This window comes from Trichosurus vulpecula, chromosome 6, assembly GCF_011100635.1.
Source record: "Trichosurus vulpecula isolate mTriVul1 chromosome 6, mTriVul1.pri, whole genome shotgun sequence".
NCBI lineage: Eukaryota > Metazoa > Chordata > Mammalia > Diprotodontia > Phalangeridae > Trichosurus > Trichosurus vulpecula.
The window spans coordinates 44093303-44117906 of NC_050578.1; the positions used below are offsets into that span (position 1 = coordinate 44093303).

At 39.0% G+C, this 24604-nt stretch overlaps 1 protein-coding gene across 3 annotated transcripts in view; it reads right to left on the reverse strand.

Annotated features, from left to right (window-relative positions):
• AP1AR (adaptor related protein complex 1 associated regulatory protein) overlaps positions 1–24309 on the reverse strand; it is a 44217-nt gene extending 19908 nt beyond the window's left edge. For all 3 annotated transcript variants that reach the window (XM_036765400.1, XM_036765399.1, XM_036765398.1), the window contains exons 1-2: positions 23761–24309; positions 4687–4735 (exon numbers count right to left, since the gene is read on the reverse strand). In XM_036765400.1, coding sequence (XP_036621295.1) covers positions 4687–4735; positions 23761–23843 — 132 coding nt within the window. In that variant the 5' untranslated portion in view covers positions 23844–24309. The remainder of the gene's footprint in view (positions 1–4686; positions 4736–23760) is intronic.
• Positions 24310–24604: the final 295 nt, after the last annotated feature.

Consider the following 24604-nt stretch of genomic DNA (forward strand, 5'->3'; position numbering starts at 1 on the left):
TAAACTGTTAAAACTCAAACCACTCAGCACAAAGTACTATACTTGATAACAAGAATTGAGAAATAATCAAACTACTTATAATATGACCTATTCGATGGATTATAGATACTAAATACTAAAAAGATATGTGTATATTAGAATTCAATAGAGCTGAGTGACACGGAAAAAAATGTACAGGCTTTATTTTCTGTAAAGTTATTTGTAGTTGGAGCGTTAATAGACTCTAGAAAGTTGATATGTCCATGGCTGGCTATTCTAATTAACAGCAATCCAGTGTGTGAATTTAAAGATTATCTTATAACCTCTAATTCTACTTCTGTATTTACCAGCTTTTTGCTGAACTTTTCACCATGATTCCATTTTATTTCACTTTATGTCATTATGATACAATATTAAGTGGCACTCCCCTATCAGTAAAATGAAGGGATGGTCCTAGGTGAACCCTAAGATGACGCCTATCTCCAAATCTATGATCCATCTTGTCAAAGGTAATCCCTTCACCTGCTCCCTTTATCATCCCTCTTGTCTCTTCTGTGACCTTGCTCCAGGAATCATTTTCCCCCATTAATTTTCAAACTTTCCTTCCCTCAGACTACAGACATGCTTAGGTCTTCTCTATTCCAAAAAACAACACAAATTTTCCTTTGACTCTGTCAATCTCTTCCACCACCATCATCTTTCTTCTTCACCACTGTCAAACTTTTAGAAAGAATAGTCTTATTCCCTCTATTCCTTCACCCCTTCTCAACCCCATGCAATGTGGACTCTATCTCCCTCCATTCTTCTAAAGCAGCTCACTCCAAGGTCAATGACGATCTCATTGTTAACAAATCCAATGGCTCTTTTTGTCCTCATCCACCTTGATGTCTCTGGCATGAAACTGGCCCTATCCTCTTCCTTCTTCATATCTTTTCCTCCTAAAATACAGGTTCTATTATTTGACCATTTCATTCTCTTTTACTGAGTCCTTATTCTGCATTGGAGACTTAAACATGAGTGTTTCCCAAAATTATTTCCTTGGCATCACTCTCATCTCTTTAATTTCTTCCTGAGTGGTTTCTTTTACAATAACTTGTATCATCTTCTTCACACAGATGACTCCCAAATCTATTTATTTATTCAAAGCCTTTTCCCAGATCTTTCATTGTATTTTCACCTGCCTGCCAACTCCACTAAGAATGACCAAATTCAGCACGTCTAAAACTGAACTGTTATCTTCCCAACTTCTACATCTCTACTGATAGTGCTACTTTTTCAGTTATTTAGGCTCATAATTTCAGTCATCTTAAGTTCTTCCCTTACTCTCATTAGATAAAATTCAATTAGTTGCCATGGCCTGTCAATTTTATCTCTGAAATCTTGCTCAAAAACACCCTCTCTTCTCAACTTCCATCCCATTTTCAGGCTTTCACCTCTTGTAACCTAGACTATTATGTTGGCTTTCTAAATGGTCTTTCTTGCTCCAGTCTTTTTTCTCCTTAATTCACTTTTCATCCTACTGCCCAAGTTGGCACATACTTCAATTCAAATCAATGCTCTCAAGAGTGACTCCTACATTGCCTACTGAATTAATCTGAATCCCATTTAAAGTCTTCTACGATGTGGCTCCAAACCATATTTCTAAGTTATCTTTTTTTGGTTGTTTGTTGTTCAGACACGTCCAACTCTTTGTGACTCCTATTTAGGGTTTTCTTGGCAAAGATACTGGAGTGATTCGCCATTTCCTTCTCCAGCTCATTTCGCAGAGGAGATAACTGAGGCAAACAGTGTTAAGTGGCTTGCCCAGGGTCACACAGCTAGTAAGGGTCTGAGACCAGATTTGAACTCAGGAAGATGGATGATCTTGAACATTCCATTCACTGTACCACCTAGCTGCCCTAGGTTATCTTTTACTATTTTCCCTTTATTTAACTCTACATTCCAGCCAAACTAGAATACTTTTTGAACTCTCTGTTGTCATCCTGCTTTGGCTTACCTCTATCTCTCTGGGCATACCAATGATGGACTCCCCTTCATCCTCACTTGTTGACACACCTTCCCCATGAAGCCTTCCCAGGTAAAAAGTTATCTCTCCCCTCAAAATGTGTCAGAACATTTTGCCTGGATGACTTCTTTGCACTTATCTCACTTTCCCAATTAACAGTTGTTGGTATAATTCTGCCCCCTCACCCCCACATTAGATGAAGTTCTTGAGGGCCCCATCATGCCCTCAAGAACCTCATCACTGGGATACCTCATCATTCTACAAGTTCCAATAAGCCTTACTACTCACGTCTCATCAGTATTCCTTACCCCTCCAACTGTGAGGCAAAGGGAAAAACTCCTTCCAAAATCTCCATTTATGGAGCCCCCTCCAACTTCCTTTTGTGTGTTGTTTCTTTCCATTAGATTGCAAGCTTTTTGAGAACAGAAACAATTTTTCTTTTTTGTATTTGTATTTCTAGTGCTTGGCACAGTGTCTGGCACATAGAAGGCACTAAATAAATGTTAACTGACTGACTGCTTATATCTAGCTTTGTATACCCAGGACTCAGCACAGCGGGCATTTAGTAAGTCTTTGCTAGATGAATGCTGATAGGAGTATTAAGATGGACTGGATCACTATAACAATCACTATCACTAGAATTCCTCTAAAGACTTCAAGAAATATATCTTTATTGTGATAAAAATCAGTGGCGTTAAGGAATATAGATATTTTGTGGACTACTTGTGCTCAAACTGTGGTAGAGCCTTCATATTGCTTCTTATTGGTCTTATCAGCCACCGCGGGACACACTACCTTCACCCTGATATAGTGATGCCATTTTGGTCCTCTTCAAACATGAAGGATACCCTCCAACCATTTTTTATAGAAAAACAAAACACTAATTCCTGAACCTGCCCAAATAATAAACCCCTTTTGCAGCTTAAGAAGACTACACTTTATCAAGCATGCACAATGATCCAGAGATGATGCTTTTATCTTAAGTCCCTTGTGATACCTATACAAAGTAGAAGGCAAATTAATGGATTACAGAACTTAAAAGTTTCCACTGTTAGGTAGCCACAATTCAACATGCCCTTTTAGTGGTTCTTAAATGATCCTGAGCTAAACACTAATAAAATATGAACCTCAATAAACATAACTACAGGGAATTCTGTAAGTTATCAGTGAACATTACATTTTAAAAAATCTCTAATGAGGCAACAATTTATAACAAAGGTATACTTCATTTTATTCAATAGGTGCATTTTCATGAAGTTGTATTTAAACCAATACTTATCAAATAAAATTAAAATTTACTAGTGATTTATATTTACCAGTGATTTATAATTGCAAAGATGTATTTCTAAAGAAAAATAATTTGGTTACAAATATTTTTTTAAAAAAGCTTCATCCTAAAAAAATGCATACTTTTGTAAAAAATCCAATTAAGAAAACAGTAGCAATCTAGTAAAATATTAACAATAATAATAAGTTCGATGAGTTATTAAAATTTGGCACTATAACATCCCAGAAATTGTGGTGATTATGAGATGTGGGAAGAAGTAGCTTTATTTTATCACTTTCAAACTATATACACAAATGCAATAAAATAGCTTGTCTAAATAATTTCTTATTATAGCTATTGTTTTACTTATTGGTCTCTACCTACCCATATTTTTAGAAGAATTAGTTAACATGTCTTTGAAATACAATGTTATGTTTTTGCATTTAAAAGTGGTGATATGCTGCCTCTTTTTAAGAAAGAGTGGGGAGACATCTGTATTATCTTGAAAATGCTGGGGTTTTTTGTTTTGGCTAAGAAGCTGTCTACTTAATTTTGTCTTGACATGGGTATCAATGAAAGCAAAAAGGAAAAAATCAAGGAAGGAAGATAAAAGCAAAAAAAAAAAAAAATCACCAAGGAAGTAAGATTAAAGACAACTCACGGATGAAACTTTACTTAGCAATATCAGAAAAAGATCTAAATGTATACTGTGACTTAAAAATTACCCAACCAAGAACTGTTGAAAAAAAGCAAAAACTCTTTCAAAAATGAATACCTGCGTAAGTCTTACCATAAGTCTAAATTATGTAATTTAATATAAATTTTTAAAAATTCAACACATTTAATGTTAAATAATTCTACCGATATTCATTCGTACCGATAAGCATTCTTACTTGAAAATGAAAAAAGAAAAACTGTTCTGGGTGTGGGGAAGTTATATCGTCCAGAGCAAATCAGTGAAATCAAAAGGATAAGAAAATAGATTCTTTAAGGAAAGTTTTTAAAGGACAACTTTTAAAAATCACTCATATTATGGAAGGTCAAGACATAAAGGATGGCAACTAGCTTCTTGCCTCTGACCATACTATTCATCTCACTTAGAATGGTCTCTTTTCTGTCACTATACTTTGCCCACTAATTCTGTCCTTTACTTTCTTTGGGACCAACTCACTTTCTCTAAGAAGGCCACTCCTGAATGAATCTTCATTCTGATCAATTTATATTACTCAACTTGTTCATGCAATGCTCCGCAATTTTATGTCCTAATTATTTCATGGTTGCTCTTGGTGAGTGGTCTTTCCTGACCTCAAATAAATACAAGCTAGCGTACCCAGTGTTCAACAGATAAAACACTTTGTGAGCAAATGAAATAAGGTGCAATTCTTCTATTCAACATTTATTAAGTATCTAATATGCTATTAAGCATTCTACTTACCTCTATAGTGAAATGCTCGCCTGTTGGGCATGTCCTAAAATACTTTGACCTGGGAAGAAGAAAAAAATGCTATCATCAAGAAATGCAATTCGCTTTACAACATTATTTTAAATGACAGCATAAAATAATTTCTGTAGATATACCTATATAAGGCTTTAAATATTTCATACAGTTAACAAACCTTAACCACAATCTTCCCATAAATATCAGTGAAGCAGACTCTTACACTGTTAAATTGTTAAAGTGTTAAATGTTAAAATGTTATCAACATTTATGTTATTTCATTAAAAAAGAATCTTAAAACAGTATTTTAGTTAACTATTAACTGAGCTTATATGGCAGTCATATACTAATATTAATTCATGATACAAACATTACCCAAAATAGACTAATGATTTTGAATCTTTACTACCAGCCTTTTACTTTATTATTTCAATAAAAATATTCTGGCAGAAAATACATCCCTAAACCAGAAATACGACACCTCTAGTAAAGCCAATGTCAATATGGACTCTTGGATGCTCTTTGTGCTTTGTGGCCTCCTGCATACTCCTGGTCCAGTATTTCTGGAAAATATAGCAACCGAAGGAGACAAATTTGGGGTGGGGAGGGGCCGTAAGTCTGTCTGTCTGTCTATCTGCTGTCCAGCTAGCTCAGAATCTCAGAGTTGAAAGGGACCTGGTCATCCCCAGGAATGTACTCTGCCACATTTGTCCACTTAGAGACTTCCACTGATGAAAAACTCACTATCCCCCCAAAGCAGCCCACTCTGCTTTTGAAAAGCTCTAATACAGAAATTCTTAACCTAAGGTCTGTAAACTTGTTCCTTTTAAAAAATATATTTTCATAACAACATTTTAATATAATTGGTTCCTTTTGCGATCTTATGTATTTTATTTTCTGCATTTAAGAACATTATTCTGAGAAGAGGTTGGTCCATAGACTTTACCAGATTGCCAAAGGGATCCATGACATAAAAAAGGTTAAGAGGAACCCTTGTGACTGGTTGTTAGGACATTTTCCTTACAAGTATCTAAATCTGGCTATCTGCATCTCAAGTCCATTTACTCCTACTTTTGCCCTCTGGGGCCAAGCAGAAGAAGCCTAATCTTGTTTTAGACACTTAAAGACAAACGGTGTGTCCTTAATGGGCCTTCTCTTTTTTAGGCTTAGCAACCCTAGTTCCATCAACTAATCTTTGCACGGCATCCACACTCTGGTCACTCTGCTGTAGATATACTTCTATTTTGCTAGCATCCTTTCTCAAAGGCAGTGCCCAGTTACAATACTCCAGATGTGGTCTAATAGGGAGTAAGAATCTGAGAGCTGGATGGCATTTTGGATTAAAGGTCATCTAGCCCAAATTCTCCCATGCCCCAAACTTCTACAGCATCCCTAAGAGAAGATAATTTAGCTTTTTGAACTTCTCTGACAACAGGGAACTCTTTACCTCATGAAGCAACTGGTTCCATTTTTAGACCATACTAACAGAGAAAGTTCTCTCCTATGTAAAGGGTGCATTTGTGCTGTGTTTCTCTTGTAGGCTTACTTGTGTCCATATTGGTCTATTTAGATGTGGCTCACAGGGAGACATGAATAGATATCTCTATATTCTCCTCTGACCACCCTTCTGCAAGGGGGGGGGGGGGGTCTGATTCCTGCCAGAAGAGAAAAAGAAGATTGGTGCCAGCGGCTGGAAGGTTTGTGCTCTAAAGAGAAGGGCACTGGGCTGGGATTATATTGACCCATCCCCTCTATATATTGTTATCATAAGGGAAATAATTCAAGGTTCAAACTAGGTTCAAGCTGTGTTCTTGATTACTCTCCTTTTCCTCCCTACCAGTTCGACAAAGAACTTACACAGCAAATAGCAAACAAACCCATTTATCCAAGCTGATAGCAAAAATAAATCAGAGAAAGTATACGAACAAGAGATCTCAGTCTCTCCCACTGGGAGCAAAATATCTCAGTTCAACCAAAAGAAAGAGTCCCATGTTTCACCCAAGAGGAGAAGTCTCAAGTGTGGCTATGGGATAGCGATAAAATCAAGCTGCCAGTTCCTCTATACATTGGCTTCTCCCTTTAGAAACTGCTGGGCCATCTCCAGTTGTTCTGGTCTATATCTGGCCACTGGACTCAGATGGCTCTGGAGGAGAAAAGTGAGGCTGGTGACCTTACACAGACCTGCCTCACTTAAATCCAATTCACTTGCAAGCAATGGCATCACCGTCCTGGTGTCATGGTCCTCTTCAAGAACAAAGAATAAACCACACACAACTCAATAACATCAAAAACCACATATGACTGACTTTTACATCAAAGACAGAAACATTTACCCATTTATCATCTACCATAATTCCCATTATAACAGGTATACAAGTAGTCAAATAAATACACCAAAATCTTTCCAAGATACCTAACAATACACTAGGCCTGACTGCTATATGATAGACCTTACAATGGACCTTCTCAAAAGACATTATTACTAGAAGCAATTTGTTAAAAAAACGTTATCATATTTTCAGTCAATTTTCATATTTTCAGCAAAAAAGAAGTTTCAATGTCAAGAAGTACGTTAGGGTTACCTAGAAGAACTGAATTATACCTGAAATGCTCCACAATCCCTGCTGAAAAGTGTCCTCAACTCAAAATCCACCTAATAGCAATCAAGACAATTCCCTTCGCATTCTAATCTCAGATAACAAGGCAAGAGTTTTAAAATGTCCGCAAACTGGTTAAAATACTCCTTTTCTTTTACTTACTTTCTCAGAAAAGTAAGAAATCCTGGAATTTGACTTTCTTTTAAGTCCATTTCCATTCTAGAATGGGAATAAGGTAGTAACATAATATCAATATATAAAAGCAGCATCATGTGAGACTTTCAGAACATGATAGAACTGCTTAAAAAAAATCAACACAATCTTGGGTTACACTCTCAGAGCACATCTAGTTAACAACATTCAGTTCCAGGTGTCACATTTTGTATGGCACAATGGTAAGTGACAAAATATCTACAAAAGGCGAGCAGAATGGCAATGATTTCAAACCATGTTATATGAGGAACTGCTGAACGAACCAGAAAAAGATGTTAACTTAAAAGGGAGGGCATAGAAAGAAAAATGCTAGACATCTTCAAAATCTTGAAAGAATATCATGTGAAAGAGGATTTAGACAATTGTTCCAGGGAACAGAACTAGGATAAATGAGTGGAAGTTACAGGAAAGAGTATTTTGTTTCAACACGTGGATTAATTTTTATGGCAATTAGAGCTATTCAACAATTGAATAAGCTGCCTCTGGAAACAAAATGTTCTTGGTCATTAGAAATATTCAAATAGATAGTAAATGCTGAGCTAGTGAGGTTGCCTAGGAGATTCCTTTCCTGAAAGTTAGAAAGGATCACTAACTCTTAAGATCCCTTCTGTATCTGATAGTCTGAATTCACATAAGTTAACTGACACTGAAATAGCCAACTAAAATGCCCACTGAAGACTAGGTTCTGAAATTCTATGACTCCACATGTAATCTAAAATTATACATCAATAAGAGTACTTTAAAGTAATTTTAAAACCCAAAATTGCTGGAAAAACAAATACTTTATTATTTGTTTAGTAGAGGAAGCTAAAGTAGGCGGGAAAACAGCTAACAGCTAATTCACCAGTGGTAGATGGGTTAGTACTTTAGACATCTATAAATTGAGAATCTTATAATGAATCGGACTTACTCATCTGAAGTGGGTCCTCAGTGCTGCAGCAAAGTATTAAGTAGTTGCCTCTATACACACACACACACAAAATTTAGATAGCTTGATTCAGAAAGTCACAGGCCACACAATATAATAGTTGCTGAAGTTCATAGAGTAACTTAAAGTTTGTTATAACATATTCTAATTTGATCCTCCAAGAACTTAGTGAGGAATTATTCCCATTTATAGATGAGGAAACTAAGCCTCAGAAAAGTTAACATTACTGGTATACAGTCTCTTAGCTAACCAGAGTTAGAGGCAGGATTTGACTTCAAATCTAGGTTGAGTAAAGCAGATATGTACTTAATTGTGGTGGCAGTGAGAGTTGGGGTGAGTGTTCTGGACTTGAATTCAGGAGAAACGTGGCTGATATACAGGTATAATCTTGGCTTTGCTGCTTATCACCCATACGAACTTGGGCAGGTCACTTAACCTGAGCTCAGTTAATCTCTAAATGAAAAGTTAAACTAGTTAAACTGTAAGGTTATTTTCCAGCTTTACTATAGGATCCTATTGTTAGGATCATGACCAAAATTACTGAGATCAATGTCAAAGAATGCACCAGTAGGATGTAGATGGGGGGAAGTAATGGAGTTTTTGTACTCTTGTCCTGGCTCTGAAACTAACTAGTTATTTATGTTCAGTAGACAACAGAAATAATGAGGATTTTTGAGCAGTGGAGTGCTATAATCATACTTATGCATTAGCTAAAGAAATTTCAACAGCAAAACATAAAACCAGATTGGAAGGGAATAGATTAGAGTAGGTGATTGCAAAAGTCCAAGAAAGGTAATTTCCTAAACCTGTGTGACAGCAGTGGGAACCATGAAATTGGGGGACAGGGTGGGGGGATTCAAGTATTTATTGAAAGTAAAGAGGTCACAGAACTCAGCGATGTATATAAGCTTCCTCGGGATAAGGAGAAATGAGGAGGGTAACTGGATTTAACTGGAGAAGATCAATTCCTGTTTCAGAACCTTATCTAGAGGATGGACCAGAGTAGTTTCTGTTTCTATTAGGGATTCACAAGTTCAAAGGTAGTGGGTTCACCTCACTGAAAGCCTTTAAGCAAATAACGGATGACTCCCTGTCGGACATGTTTTACAAGGAAATTCCTATAAAGGAAGGGGATGAACTAGATGGCTCTGAAGTTCCTTCCAACTCAGAATTTCTTTAATTCTTCTGTGCAAGAAAGTCTTGTATCCCAAACACTTTATACTGGATGTGCTTCAGAAGCCAATGCAATAAAAGGACTAAGGAAACAGTGCATGTTGACTCAAGAGAACCCTTAGGGTAAGAAAGAAGGGAGACCTGACAAAGGCTTTGTTTTGTTTAGCCCTAGAGGTAGAAGCTGCGAAAGACACATCTCCTCTCTGTAAAGAAAGGCATCCTAACATTTTTAGCTCAAGTGATGAGACGCCTCTGGAGGTGATGGTTTCCCCATCACTCAAAAGTTTTCAAGTAGGAGCTGGATGATCACTGGTCAGGTATATATTGGATGGCTCCTGCTGTATCTCTTGTAAATCTTATGAACATTTATTAGAGACAAAAGGAAAATACTAGGTGCTAGGGAGTGGGTAGTGGCACACGAAAGAAATAGATGTGATCCTTCTATTTGGAAGTTTATAATTTAGCTAAAAAACAAAACTAGTGCAAATAACAATAGCTGAGATTTATAAATTATAATTTCTTAGTAGAGCATTCACTCATACTAAAAAAAACTATTAAAGATAGAAAAATATTTCACTACTCATTGATGATAAACAGCCTTTCCTTCAATTAAGTGTCTTTGGTACACATTAAAAATTACACAAGAGGCCTTGGTAATTGTTACTGCAGAGATAATTTTGATCAGCAATACTCTTATTATCAATATCAATGAAGAATAAAACAAGAAGACATGTTTGCCAAATGTGTTTGCCATTGTCACATAAGACTGTCCCGCACAGAATTTAAAAGGAAGGAGAACTCAGTGCGAGGGGACAATACCCAAAATCATATAGCAATGAAGCTTGCTCACTCATTTGATGCCACAGGAAAAGACTAATTTTAATGTCTACTGATGAATGAGAACTTAAAGACTATATATACATATATTCAACAGAAAGTAATGGGTTCCATCTTTAAGAATTCATTTTTTCCAAATCAAAATGGATATATTTTAGAGTTAAGATAATTAACATTTAGGACAAAATATTGGGACATTCAAATTCAAATACAGTAGGATGCTATATTTTGGAATGCTAGTTTTTTTTAATCATCTGTTTTGTTAGCTGCAAGTAATATAGAAAACAAACAACCAATTAAAACCCAAATGTAGGACCAAAAAGCTAAGAAAGGGGCAAAAGAAAAAAAAAAGCAAATTTGCCAAGTATTTCTTTAATGATAGATTAGATGGTAAATACCTTGTTATTGTTATTTATGAAGCAAAAATTCTACTGATTCCTATTATAGTAAACACTAAGATTCGCTGACAGAGTAAATATTGAACTTGGCAAATGAATCAGTGTTTACATCAGAAGAATCCATACCTTAAAGTTTATCTTAAAAGAAGGAATACTGATATACATATTTAACAGCATTTAAAAAGCCAATTGTTTGAAAGCTATTTCATATTTCAAAAAGTACTTTCATCACAATTACTGGCTAGAGTACACTCAAACTCAGACCATTCCACATTATGGAATGTTTCTAAAGTAAGGGAGTCTGTGGTAGGAAATTTTTAAAAAGCACTGGGTTAGGAGGAGGAGACTCATTCTAGTCTATCTGAGCCTCATTTGTAAAATGAATAGACTGGCCTAGAGGTCTCCAGAGGTCAGAGTCATAACTTCCTATAATTTTATATACAAGTTTCTCAGCATTTTTTCTAAGAAGTTCCTCTAGTTTTCCACATTTTCTGCATCGCAACTCTGTACTCAGATTAATTGCTTTAGTTATCCTTTCTTCCCAGATCCACTACTCATTCTCACATAGTGTCTAGTGAAGGGGAAGTTTAGGCGAGCAAAAGTTAGAACACTGGACAAGGTACCCACACATGCACCAATGTGTATGCATATGGAATCTGCATGTGTGTATATGTGTGTGTGTATATGTATATATATGTGTGTATGTATATATATACACACATATATATACACTCTTTTACTACATACACAAGCTGATATTCTATTCATCAATTCAATGACCATTTTCCAGATGTTTAATATGCACAAAACACTGTGGAAGATGCTGAGAAATATACAAAAATAATCAAGACTTGGAGTTCTTGACCTCATGTAACTTAAAACCTAAGGGAGGGTATCTGACATTTGTAAAAATGTGTAACTAAAAGGTGAATAAGAATCTCACATTCACTTTGGATTCACTATGAATTGGTGTTTTCATTGACATAAATACTCCTTCCAGTGGTAAATACTGCAACCCATGCATGCCTCATAAATTTGCCACATTAGATTAACCCATGTGCTAGCATGAGCTCTTGATATGTCATGGATAATAATGACAGTATCAGAAGGTCTAGTCCACTGATTCTCCCAACACCCTTGCTACATAGCTGGTCAACACTGTCATTTTTCTCTCTGTGAACTGAATGATTTCCCTTATACCAATTCTCCTGTGTAACTTCTCTTTCCTAATATGCTGCAGAGTAGTCATGTCCACCATGCACCTCTCCTTTGTCCTTTGTATGATGTATAACTTTACTTCTTCAAAAGACTATAGCTTTCTATGACTGGTGGCCATACAGTATCACTGGAAAGAATACTGATACCAAATGTTTAGAATCTTTAAAAGCACTATGCAATCTCCCCAAAGTAATCCAACCCACTCTACTCCTACGCAGTTCAGGGTCCAGCTCACTGTCCATCTATAATATGTATCCCAGACATATGCACAGATGGCCCAGCTTAATAAACTGTCTATCTCTAATAGGAGAGATAGATACCAAAATCTCCCACCATGTGGGTTAGGCTAGTTTCTTTTCTTAAAAGGTAAGGAAATCATCCTTGAGACTTAACTAGTTGAGGGGCTAAAGCCTCTCACTCCCAGATTGTTGGAGTTCAAAAAGGCCAGGGCAAGAGGAGCTTTGACTGTTCCCTCAGGCTTCAGACTGGGGACCATTATGCGCAACACAAAGGCAGGGATGCTGCACTGAACTGAATTAAGGCTGTCTCCTAGCTGAACATTCATTCTCTGCTCTGAATATCCTTTTCCTGCCATAGCTACATAAACCTTTTACTGACTGCTAAGTGTTTTACTTCATTCGAATATTGAAATATGAGGTGCCAGAGTCACAGAAGCTAAGATTTGGAAGGGACCTTCAACAGACAGAGAGGTCCAATCCATACACTAAAAGAATCCCTACTATAACATATTCAACCAGTATTCATCTAACCTTTGCTTTAAGACTCCTAAGTGGGAACACACGCTCTCTCCAGGCAGATCTTTCCACTTTCAGGACACGCTAATTGTTGGGAAGTTTTTCCAGACATAGAGATTAAATTTATACCTCCTTGCAACTTCCACCTAGTATATAGATGAGAATGAAAGGTTAAGTGACTTGCACAGGGTCTGATAAGACTAGGGAGTGTCTAAGACAGGGGTGGGGAACCTGTGGCCTCCAGGCCACTTACAGCCTTCTAGATCCTTGGGTCCGGCCTTTGGACTGAGTCCAAGCTTTCCAGAACAAATCCTTTTATTAAGGGGATTTGTTCTGTGAAGTTTGGATTCAGTCAAAGGGATGTACTTGAAGACTTAGAGGGCCACATGCAGCCTTGAGGCCACATGTTCCCTACCCGGGGTCTAAGACAAAGTTTGAAGTTGGTCTTCTTGATTCCATGTACATGCTTTATTTACTAGCCATCTAGCTGCCTCTAATCTACAAATCATTATTTTTAAAAGATCCCAACTATCTGATTTTTCTGTTCTTTTTAGAGGTTCCAAGTATCATAGGTGAAAGTTACCAAATCAAACTCATACTAATGCATGGTATGTATAGTCTTGGCTAGGCTATTATCCTTGCTCAAAATTCCATTTTAGCCTTACTGGCTCCTTACCTTATTCCACATAGCAATGACTACCTCTTCCTCTTTTTCAATGGCCACCAAGAGGTTTTCTACTATTCACTAAGGTTAATGCTTCTATCTGTACCCTTGATCTCATCCTCTTTTGCCTCCTCCAGGTGACTTGTTCCAAAAGACCTTTCTCACCCTTGCCACTGGCTCTTTTTCTTCTTTATTTTCATCAAGAGAACCACCATCTTTCCAACTCATTCATGTTCACAAGCACACTACACATTCAGTTGCCAAATCTTGGCAAGGTGTTAGTGTTCACAACACCTCCTGCACCTGTACCCTTCTCTCCCCTCAGAGACACATTAGTTCAGACCCTTATCACCTTTCACCTGCACTACTGCAGTAACTTTGTAACTGTTGTACCTGTTTCATCTCTACCCTCTCCACTTCATTCTTTGCACAAAGAACTTGAGAACTGGATGGAATCTCACTGGTCATCTAGTCCCACCCCTACATGAACTCTACGAGGGTTCACAGTCAATCTAAGCAGTCATGTGATGAAAAAAGGAAAAGTAATTATATAAAGGAAATAACTAGGACAAATCAGCTTAACATACATACAGGACTAGATGAAATAAAATAATCCTTGACTTATCAGGAGTCACTTATCTGACAGAACTGAGGAAATATAAAAGCCAAGATCCATGTCACAAAATGATGACAATCAAAGCATATTTATTTTTATTTTATGCACAACGTAAGTTAGGACACCTAGTTTCTCAACTCAATGAAAATTATTAGTGGAAGCCTCCTAGATATAAAGAGATGCATGTTAGTATCAGAAAAAAGTGAGAGTCTGACAGCAAGAGGACTAGACATATTCTTATTACCTATTAACTCTCAAAAAACTCCCAAAAGAGGAATTATGTCAGTCAAAGCAATTATAGTTGTTTCCACAGCACAAGAAAGCAAAAAGACCAAAAAGCCTTATGAATTAACAGTGGAGAATACCAAGCTTTAATAGTGATTATTCAACATCCCTCTACCACTAGCTATCATGCTTCAACAGGGCGCACAAACTGATCAGCAGATTTATATTCTGGGACCTACACAGGGTTCTCCCTCTTATTACTGTCTCTGCCAAAACATTGTTCTTGTCCTTCCCCCAGTACCTTGTGGCAGTAAGAAGTTGTCTTCAACTCTACTCAGTTATGTAAGGAGTATGGGAAAACAGAGACGTATCCTCTAAAGCACCTCAAAGCAACAGGGACTCTGCTCTGAATACCTACTCTGCCCTCCCCCAGGCCAACTAGAGAAATAAAGAATTCAGGTAACTGGGTCAGAGAACCAACAGTTACAGGCTTGAAGCAGACTAGAATCCAAATGAGACCAAATTGGTCCCCCCCAGAGGGAACCTGGGTCAGTGACAGCTTTGAGGTCCAGCCCTGAGGCTGGAGGTGCAAAGCAGGTGTGGATGGTAAATCTAAAATCAAAGGGAAAGGAAATCAAAAGTAACAGGAGAATATAAGAGGAAAGAGATGAAAATTACTAAAGATCTAAAATCACCAAAGAAGGAAGAAAATTCAGTCTAAAACTTAAAGCACAACCAGATAAACCAATAGAGAAGATACTATACCTAAAAGATTGAAGAGCTCTAAACAGCTACTGCAAGTTAAAAGAAATTAATCCGAGACCTGATGAAACACAGAAACTTGTGGATTCCCAAGAGACCATGGAGCCACAGAGAGTTTGGGAGTTGTAACAGGTGTTAAAAACCATTTACCCAACCAATACATGAAAGGAATTATCACTATAGCATATTTTACAAGAAATCATCCAGCCTTACGACCTAGGGATTGGCAAAAGGGAGAGGGAGCTGGGGGAAGGATCTGCCACCTCTCTTGGAAGCTCATTTCACTTCTAAGATTTTCCTGACATCAAACTTAATATTGCTTCTTTGCAACTTCCACTCATTACCCCTAGACTGTTCCCTCTGGGAACAAAAAGAACAAGTCTCATCCCTCCTCCACGGAAACCCTTCAAATTCTTGAATATAGCCACCATGCTCCCTACCCACCCCAGTCTTTGGTTCTAAAGGCTAAAAATGCCCAGTCCTTTCAGCCAACACCCATAGGACAGGACCTCAGGCCCTTTACCACCCTAGCTGCCCCACTCTGGACCCCCTCCAACATATCAATGTCTTTCTTAAAACACAGGGAATCAGTATTCAGAATTAAAAGATACAAATTATTTTAGATGGGTTTCTTTTAATGTCTTGTTTTTAGTTACATTTCCTTCCAGTACTGGAAGAAGTTCTCAAGAGAATTACCAGGTCAAAGGGTAGAAATATTTTTAGAGATCTTTATATATTTCTATACTGCACTCCCAAAAGGCTGCCCTGGTTTACAGTCAACAGCAATGTATAATTGCACTTGTTTCTCTTCATTCCAACCAGCACTGTTTCATTAATTACCTTTATGTTTGCTAGTTTAACACACACACACACACATACACACAAACACACACACACACACACACACACACACACACACGACTACAGCCGATTCACCATACCAAATATACTGGTTCAGTGGGACTTAAAAGTATTACTGAAAATTAACTAAGCTAGGAGGAAACTAATTTCAGTGGATGTATTAAAAACAAAAACAAAACACTAGACTGGAATTACAAGACTTCAAATCCTACTTATGCTACATCTCAATGTGACCTAGGACAAGTCTCTGGGCCTCAGTTCCCTTTTAGCACTTGAGGTCTGCAATCTTTTATCATTTATCTTGAGCCAGTTATCCCTAGATGTGACGGCCTTTGGGAGTCAATGATCAAATTTCTTTATGGTTAAGCCTATGTGGTCGGATTGCCATTGAGGGACAATCAGTAAAAAAACCAGTGGAAAATAAATGATGGAAACTGAAACAACAGAGGACAAGTTTCTTTTCCACTCTCTCACTAGGCTTCCTTTCTAACTTCTACCTCCTGCTCCTGGTTTTGCCCTCTGGGACCAGAACAAGTCTAGTCCATATTCTTATTTTTTGACATAGCTACAAACAAACCCTAAAGCCAAAAGATATTAATATAGGCAGAACTCCATCTAACATCATGAATTATTTTCTTGAAAATATGTAACATGAAACATCATTAGAGAGCAGTTACTTTCATAAGAGCAACTAATAATATGGCTAATGGGACAAGGGGGGCGGAGCCAAGATGGCAGCTGGAAAGCAGGGATTAGTGTGAGCTCTCCATCCAGTCCCTCCAAAAACCTATAAAAAATGGCTCTGAACCAATTCTAGAACTGCAGAACCCACAAAACAGCAGAAGGAAGCAGGGCTCCAGCCCAGGACAGCCTGGATGGTCTCTCGGTAAGGTCTATCCTGCACGGAGCTAGGAGCAGAGGGGAGTGCAGCAGAGCCCAGCGTGAGCGACGTGGACCAACCAGACCAGGAGCTGGGCGGAGTGTGCCCTAGTGCCCTGAATCAGTGAGCTGCAGCAGTTACCAGACTTCTCAACCCACAAACACCAAAGACAACAGAGAAGCTTAGTGGGAAAAGCTGCAGGAGTAGGAGTTCTGGTTCACCTACCACCAACAGCGCCCGCGCCCGCCCCCACCTCCACCTCCACCCCCACCCCGTGGGGCAGCTACAGAAGTACAGCTTCAGTTGCTTCCGGCCCAGGCCCACCTGGTGGCAGGAATTAAGTGATGGATCAGAGCAGGAATGAAGAGCCTGCTGAAGATCTAAGTCTAGTCCAGGTTGGGGGTTCTTGGGGAAGGAGGAGTGCTGGTGTGGCAGAGCTGGCACATCCCCCCAAGCGTGGAACATAGTTCTCTTAACTCCACAAGCAGTCATACCCCACTGAAAAACTCAAGGGTCAAGTTAGTTGGCTGGGAATATGGCCAGGCAGCGAAAATGCACCCAGATTCAGTTTCAGACTTTGGATTCTTTCTTTGGTGACAAAGAAGACCAAAACATACACCCAGAAGAAGTCAACAAAGTCAAAGAGCCTACAACAAAAGCCTCCAAGAAAAACATGAACTGGTCTTAGGCCATGGAAGAGCTCAAAAAGGGTATGGAAAAGCAAGTTAGAGAAGTAGAAGAAAAATTGGGAAGAGAAATGAGAAGGATGCGAGAAAACCATGAAAAACAAGTCAGAGTTGCAAGGAGACCCAAAAAAATACTGAAAAATACACTGAAGAAAACAACACCTTAAAAAACAGACTAACTCAAATGGCAAAAGAGCTCCAAAAAGCCAATGAGGAGAAGAATGCCTTAAAAGGCAGAATTAGCCAAATGGAAAAGGAGGTCCAAAAGACCACTGAAGAAAATACTACCTTAAAAATTAGATTGGGGCAAGTGGAAGCTAGTGACTTGATGAGAAATCAAGATATTATAAAACAGAACCAAAGGAATTAAAAAAAATGGAAGACAATGCGAAATATCTCATTGGAAAAACCACTGACCTGGAAAATAGATCCAGGAGAGATAATTTTAAAATTATTGGACTACCTGAAAGCCATGATCAAAAAAAAGAGCCTAGATAGCATCTTTCAAGAAATTATCAAGGAGAACTGCCCTGATATTCTAAAGCCACAGGGCAAAACAGAAATTGAAAGAATCCATCGATCGCCTCCTTGAATAGATCCCAAAATCTCCTAGGAATATTGTCACCAAATTCCAGAGCTCCCAGATCAAGGAGAAAATACTGCAAGCAGCCAGAAAGAAACAATTTGAGTATTGTGGAAACCCAATCAGAATAACCCAAGATCTGGCAGCTTCTACATTAAGAGATCGAAGGGCTTGGAATACGATATTCCGGAGGTCAATGGAGCTAGGATTAAAACCAAGAATCACCTACCCAGCAAAACTGAGTATCATGCTCCAAGGCAAAATATGGACTTTCAATAAAATAGAGGACTTTCAAGCTTTCTCAGTGAAAAGACAAGAGCTGAATAGAAAATCTGACTTTCAAACACAAGAATCAAGAGAAGCATGAAAAGGTAATAAAGAAAAAGAACAACAAAAAGAAATTGCAAGGGACTTACTAAAGGTGAACTGTTTTGTTTACATTCCTACATGGAAAGATGATGTGTATGATTCATGAGACCTCAGTAGGGTAGCTGAAGGGAATATGCATATATATATATATATATATATGTTTACATATATATGCATATATGTGTGTGTGTGTGTATACGTACACACACACACACACAGAGAGAGCGCGCAGACACAGGGTGAGTTGAAGATGAAGGGAAGATATTTAAAAGAAATAAAATCAAATTAAGGGATGAGAGAGGAATATATTGAGAGAGGGAGATAGGGAGAGATAGAATGGGGTGGATTATCTCACATAAAGGTGGCAAGAGGAAGCAGTTCTGTGGGAGGAGGAGAGGGCAGGTGAGGGGGGAATGAGTGAATCTTGCTCTCATCAGATTTGGCCTGAGGAGGGAATACCATACATACCCAATTGGATATCTTACCCCACAGGAAAGAAGAGGGAAGAAGATAAAAAAAAAAGGGGGGGATGATGGAGGGGAGGACAGATGCGGGTGGAGGTAATCAAAAACAAACATTTTCGAAAGGTGACAGGGTCAAGGGAGAAAATTCAATAAAGGAGGATGGGTTGGGAAGGGGCAAAATATAGTTAGTCTTTCACAACATGAGTATTGTGGAAGGGTTATACATAATGATACACATGTGGCCTATGTTGAATTGCTTGACTTCTTAGGGAGGGTGGGTGGGAAGGGAAGAGGGGAGAGAATCTGGAACTCAAAGTGTTAAAAACAGATGTTCAAAAACAAAAAAAAAAGTTTTTGCATGCAACTAGAAAATAAGATACACAGGCAATGGGGTGTAGAAATTTATCTAGCCCTATAAGAAAGGAAGGGAAAAGGGGATGTGAGGGGAGTGGGGTGACAGAAAGGAGGGCTGACTGGGGAAAAGGGCAACCAGAATATACACCATCTTGGAGTGGGGGGGAGGGTAGAAATGACTAGAAAATTTGTAATCCAAACTCTTGTGAAAATCAATGCTGAAAACTAAATATATTAAATAAATAAATTTAAAAGAAAATAATATGGCTAATGATAGCTTTGCTATTTATGGCATCATTTGGTTAAAGTATATTAACTACCCAACTGAAATAATGCTGTCTGCGGTATTACTGTATTTGAAGACTAGATCTGAGCTATATCAAACAATTCTGATGCTTGGGGTAAATTTAGTTAGGTGACTACTGCCGGTCTAACACTCTCCTGGGTGTTCTTGGTGTCTCTCTCCGTAACTGAACACAGCCCCACCCCTGGAGAAGCCAAGGTCCAAAGGGCTCCATGAGAGCTCCTGTGTCAAGGAACACACCTACCCCTCCACAAAACCACCTTGTTTCTGTACATGAAAAACCTGGAAAACTCTAAAGGGAGTGAATGAAAAAGTGTTGTATTAAGCACTTAATATGTGACAAGTACTGTTTTAAATGCTGGAGAAAATTGTATAGGAAAAAAAGAGACAGCCTCAACTTTCTAGGAGCTTATACTCCCATCAAGGGAGACAACATATAAAAGAAAGTTCAGCTGAAGGGCTGATGGAACGGCCTCAAAGTCGTAAGGGTTTAGCACTAGAGCAGATCACAGGGCCCAGAGATCCTTAAGTAACTTAAGGAAGTTGGACAACAGGGCTGGGCTTGAAGCAGGCCCTGGAGGACTTTAGGAGGCAGAAGGTAAGGCCTACTGGTCTTTCACCTAATCAGACAGGATAGAGTTGTTATTTCCCATTTTTTCCAAGCTCTGGGAGCAGTCAAGCAGCCTAGGGGAAGGGGAAAAGTAAGAAGAGTCCTGGGAAAGCCAGAATAGAGGGAAGGTAAAAGGAATATTTGGCAGGTCATACCACATGGATTCTGAGCCAGGCCAGGGAAGAATGAGAATGTGCAAAATTAAAAAGGGTACGGTGCCACAGAAATGCTAGGTTTATCCTTTCCTCCCTATGGAAACTGGTCTACAGCAAGGGAAAAAACTACCTACTGCTTATCCCTGAGCTGTTGAAATGATATATTGCTCCTCTGCCTAATGCCTCACCTGGGCTGGGAAAATAGTATCTCTTCAATAGACCCTATCCCTGTCTACTCTTTATATCCAAGGAGTGACCCACAATAAAATGAAAAATAAAATGATATGGTGTCTGCAAAATTAAGTGAATAAATTATGTCAAAACTTTTCATTATGGATATAGAGAAGTAGGTCTATAGCTCTATGATACAATTTTAAATGTCTTTGAATCTCTTAATGTTAATGCCTATCATCTATCGGCTCAGACTTTTCTGTTATTAACTCAAATTCAAACAATTTAAATATAATGACTTATCTATCAAGAAGCTTTGAAAACAAATATGCTTATGAAATAGATTTCTATGGTCCCAAAGATCCTCTATGAATTATCTACAACAATTTTGAAAACTGTGCTTTCCCCACTACTACCTTCTGTTGCCAAGTTGGGGGCTGGGAATTATTTCCAATGCCACTCTAAGGAAAACATAATTAGGCTGTAAAACTACCATTTAAAAGCCCAACATAAAGCACTTAAAAGCCAAACATAAGTGACTTGATTATCCACTATTTCATATTATTTCAGATGGTGCTCCTCTCCATTACGGAATCTAACAGAGATAAATGACTTCCTGGAACCTCAACGTCCCAGAGCTCATCAGCAAATCTGCCAATTAAGTGAAAAGGGTCTCTCAGCAGCATTAGCCTCCCAACTACTACACCTGAAACTCTACCTCTTTTGCTCCATTGGTCAGCCTGCTTTACATATAATTCTAATAGCCTTGGTCTCAGTTTTACTCACATAAGTTAGAAGCAGCAAATTATGAAGTGACAACCTTCGAAGTGATTGATGACTGCTCATCAGGGAAAAGCAAAAAACCCAAACAACAAAAAAACCCCAGTCTCACAAAAGAGAGGTCAATTAGCCTATCTGATCACACAGCTTGGTTTCAGAACCAAGACTTAAATTGCTCATCCCTCAAAATATTTTGTTTTTTGCACTATTTAGAAAAGTAGGAATGTGTATAATGCATCTTAGAAAGAGGTGATTAATATAATGTTATAAACTTTAAAACTGGGGGCATTTTAAGAGTTAGAAATCAGTTACTCGAAAAATTCAATTAACTTTATTCCCTGATGATACTGAATGAGTAATTTCTGTACCTAGGCTCTATGCTAATCTTAGATCTAGAAAACTATTTGTTCCAAAAAATGCAAAATAGTATATGACATAACACAAACTAGTAATATGGGGCACTCTAAGACTTCCAAAATACTTTTCTCACTAAAATAATCGTAATATAATAATAGCTAGAATTAATAAAGTGCTCTTTTTGCAAGGAGCTTTAAATGTATTTTCTCATTTAATGTTTACACCAACTCTGAGAGGTAGGTACTATTATTATCCCATTTAAACACGAGCAATTTAGCAACTAAGAGACTTGCCCAGGATCACACATCTATTAAGTGTCTTTAGACTGTATTTGAACTCAGGTCTTTCTGAGCCCAGGTTCAGCACCATATGATCCATGCCATCCAATGAGCCTGTGAGTTAAATTCAAGAATATCCCCCATTTTACAATTTGACCTCAGATGTCCTTATTTTATTCATTAAGTTATGATTGAAACTAGTTTCAACTCTGGGTCCTCTGAAAAGGCATTGAAAACTCTACAGCAAAATACTTTAGAAGAAGTATCTTAATTCTGCTTCAAATGAACAATCCTAAAATTTTAGGAGTGCTGTGCAAAAGACATATGAAGAGAACTGGTTTTATGTGTAAAGAATTTGCACAGCAAGGAGGCTGGGTGATTGATCCAAATCCTAGTGTGGACCAGTACCAGCGTACAACACTGGTATGTATACAGACTTCCAATGAGGTGGCAGAAATAGCTGCAGTGTAGTGTCTCTCTTACCATGATCTCTGATCATTGTCATGTGAGTGCCCAAGATAACGATGAGATGATCGTGTGTGATGAACCTAAAATTTGTGACTGCAGCTCCTTACTACCTCTCATCTATTTTCCAATTTACTTTCGTTAAAAATCCATTTGTAACAGCCTCATAATGTACATCTATGTATATACAGAGATAGAGATGATGGACTAAAAATGAGTGCTACTTCTTACTACTTCTTTTACTCTATTTTTCCAAATTCCTTCCCTTGAAAATTCATCTGCAACAAATCCTAAGTCCTACAATCCTTTTAGGAAAGATAAGCAACAATTGATTAAACAATTAGGTCCCATCTACATAGACATAGTTATGTTTGCATATATACATAGTGTCCCAAAAGTCTTAGTGCAGTTGAAAGCTTTGATAGCTTAAAACTGCATTGTCTTGCAACACTGTGTATATGCATATATGAAAGATTCATAACTGAATGCAGCTTCTTACTATTTTTTACTACTGTACACATCACTTCCATTAAAAATCCATTTGTAACAGCCTCATATTCTATATGTATAGAAATAGATGTGATGGCCTAATAATTAGTGACTGTAGCTCCTTATTATTTCTTTTACTCTATTTTCCCAATTTCTTCTCTTAAAAATCCATCTACAACAACTTTTAAATCCAAGGATCCCTTTAGGAAAGATAGGCAACGATTAAGTACTTTTGTCCCATCTATATATATGTATTTATGCGTCCATCTATACACCCACACAAAAAGTGTGTCTTAGTGCAGGTGAAAGCTTTGATAGCTTAAAATTGTATTATCTTATAACATCCTGTGTATATATACATATATGAAGAGCCTATATAATTAGTGATCGCAGCTCCTTTTTTTTTAAAACTCTATTTTCCTAATTATTTCCATTAAAAATTCATTTGTTTCTTTACAACTGTACTATTATGTAAATAAGCTCAATATGAAGGTATGTGTAGAACCTGCACTGGATTACATGCAGTCAGCGGTGGGGGGCTGGGGAATTTGGAACCCAAAAAACTTGTGGAACTGTGTGTTATAAACTAAAAATAAATGTATAATTTTAAAAAATTCATTTTAACGTCTTCCAAATTCTAGAATGCCCTTAGGAAATAAAGGCAAGGAGTCCTCGGGCACAGGGCGTGCCAGGACTTCGGAATGCACGAGACCGTCTTCTGACACCTGGGCAAGGCCCTTCCCCATGTCAGAGTGAAGAGGACGCAAGCTTATAAGACTCCCCGCCTCCCCTCCCCAGGCCCCAGGAGGGCAGCTGGGCACTCGAGCCTCACTCTGTGTCGAAGGGGATGTCCCCGCTGGGCCCCTCCCCCCGGCTTACCCTCCGCCGCCGCCTCCCCGCTGGAGCCGTCCCGCTTCCTTGCGGAGCAGCCCGAAGCACTGGGTCCAGCAGCAGTTCCCCATGGCATGCCGCTCGCTCGTTGCGCCCCCGACCTCAAGGCCTAGCGGCCCCCCTGTCGCGCGCGCTCCCGGGACCCGGCCCCGGCCCCTGCAGCCGCATGGGCGCGAGGAGCCGCGAGCAGGCCGGGGGCGCGCGCGAGGCTCGGCGGGGAGCCGCGGGCCGGCGCAGAACAAAGGCGCTTAGCGCTCGAGCGGCCGGGAAGCGGCCGCGTGAGGACGCCGAGCCTGGGCCGGACCGCTCCGGCCCTTCTCCATGCGCCCGGCGGCACCCTCCGCGTCCCCCTCAGCCCCTCGGCCGGCCACGTGGAGAGAGGGAATCGCTGTCAGCTTCAGAGTCCGGCACGTAGACCCCGCCCTGCCCACATGTCCCCGGCCTCACCGCCTCCTTTCTCACTAAACCCGCCCCGCCCCCGCCAGGCCCGCCTCTCGCTCAGGAGCTTGCGACCCTCCAGAAGACCGGAGACTCCTGCGTCACTTCCGCCGGCACCTCCTTCCTGTCTTCCCTGGTGAGGGTTGAGCGGGCTTCCTCTTTTGAATCGGAATGTCTCGCCCGGCTTTCCGTACGATTCGTTTCCCAACCTGATTAGCCCCTCCCCCTTACTTTCCTTTGTGAAAGTGACAAATTCATTGCTGGAGTCTCCGGTTTCCTACTTGGAGTTTTGATCTGACTCTTGGCCCCATGAGAAGATAAATGGATTAGGGAAAAAAGAAAATGAAAATAAGTCTCATCTTGCATGTTCTTACTGGCGTTTTTACTCTTGTGA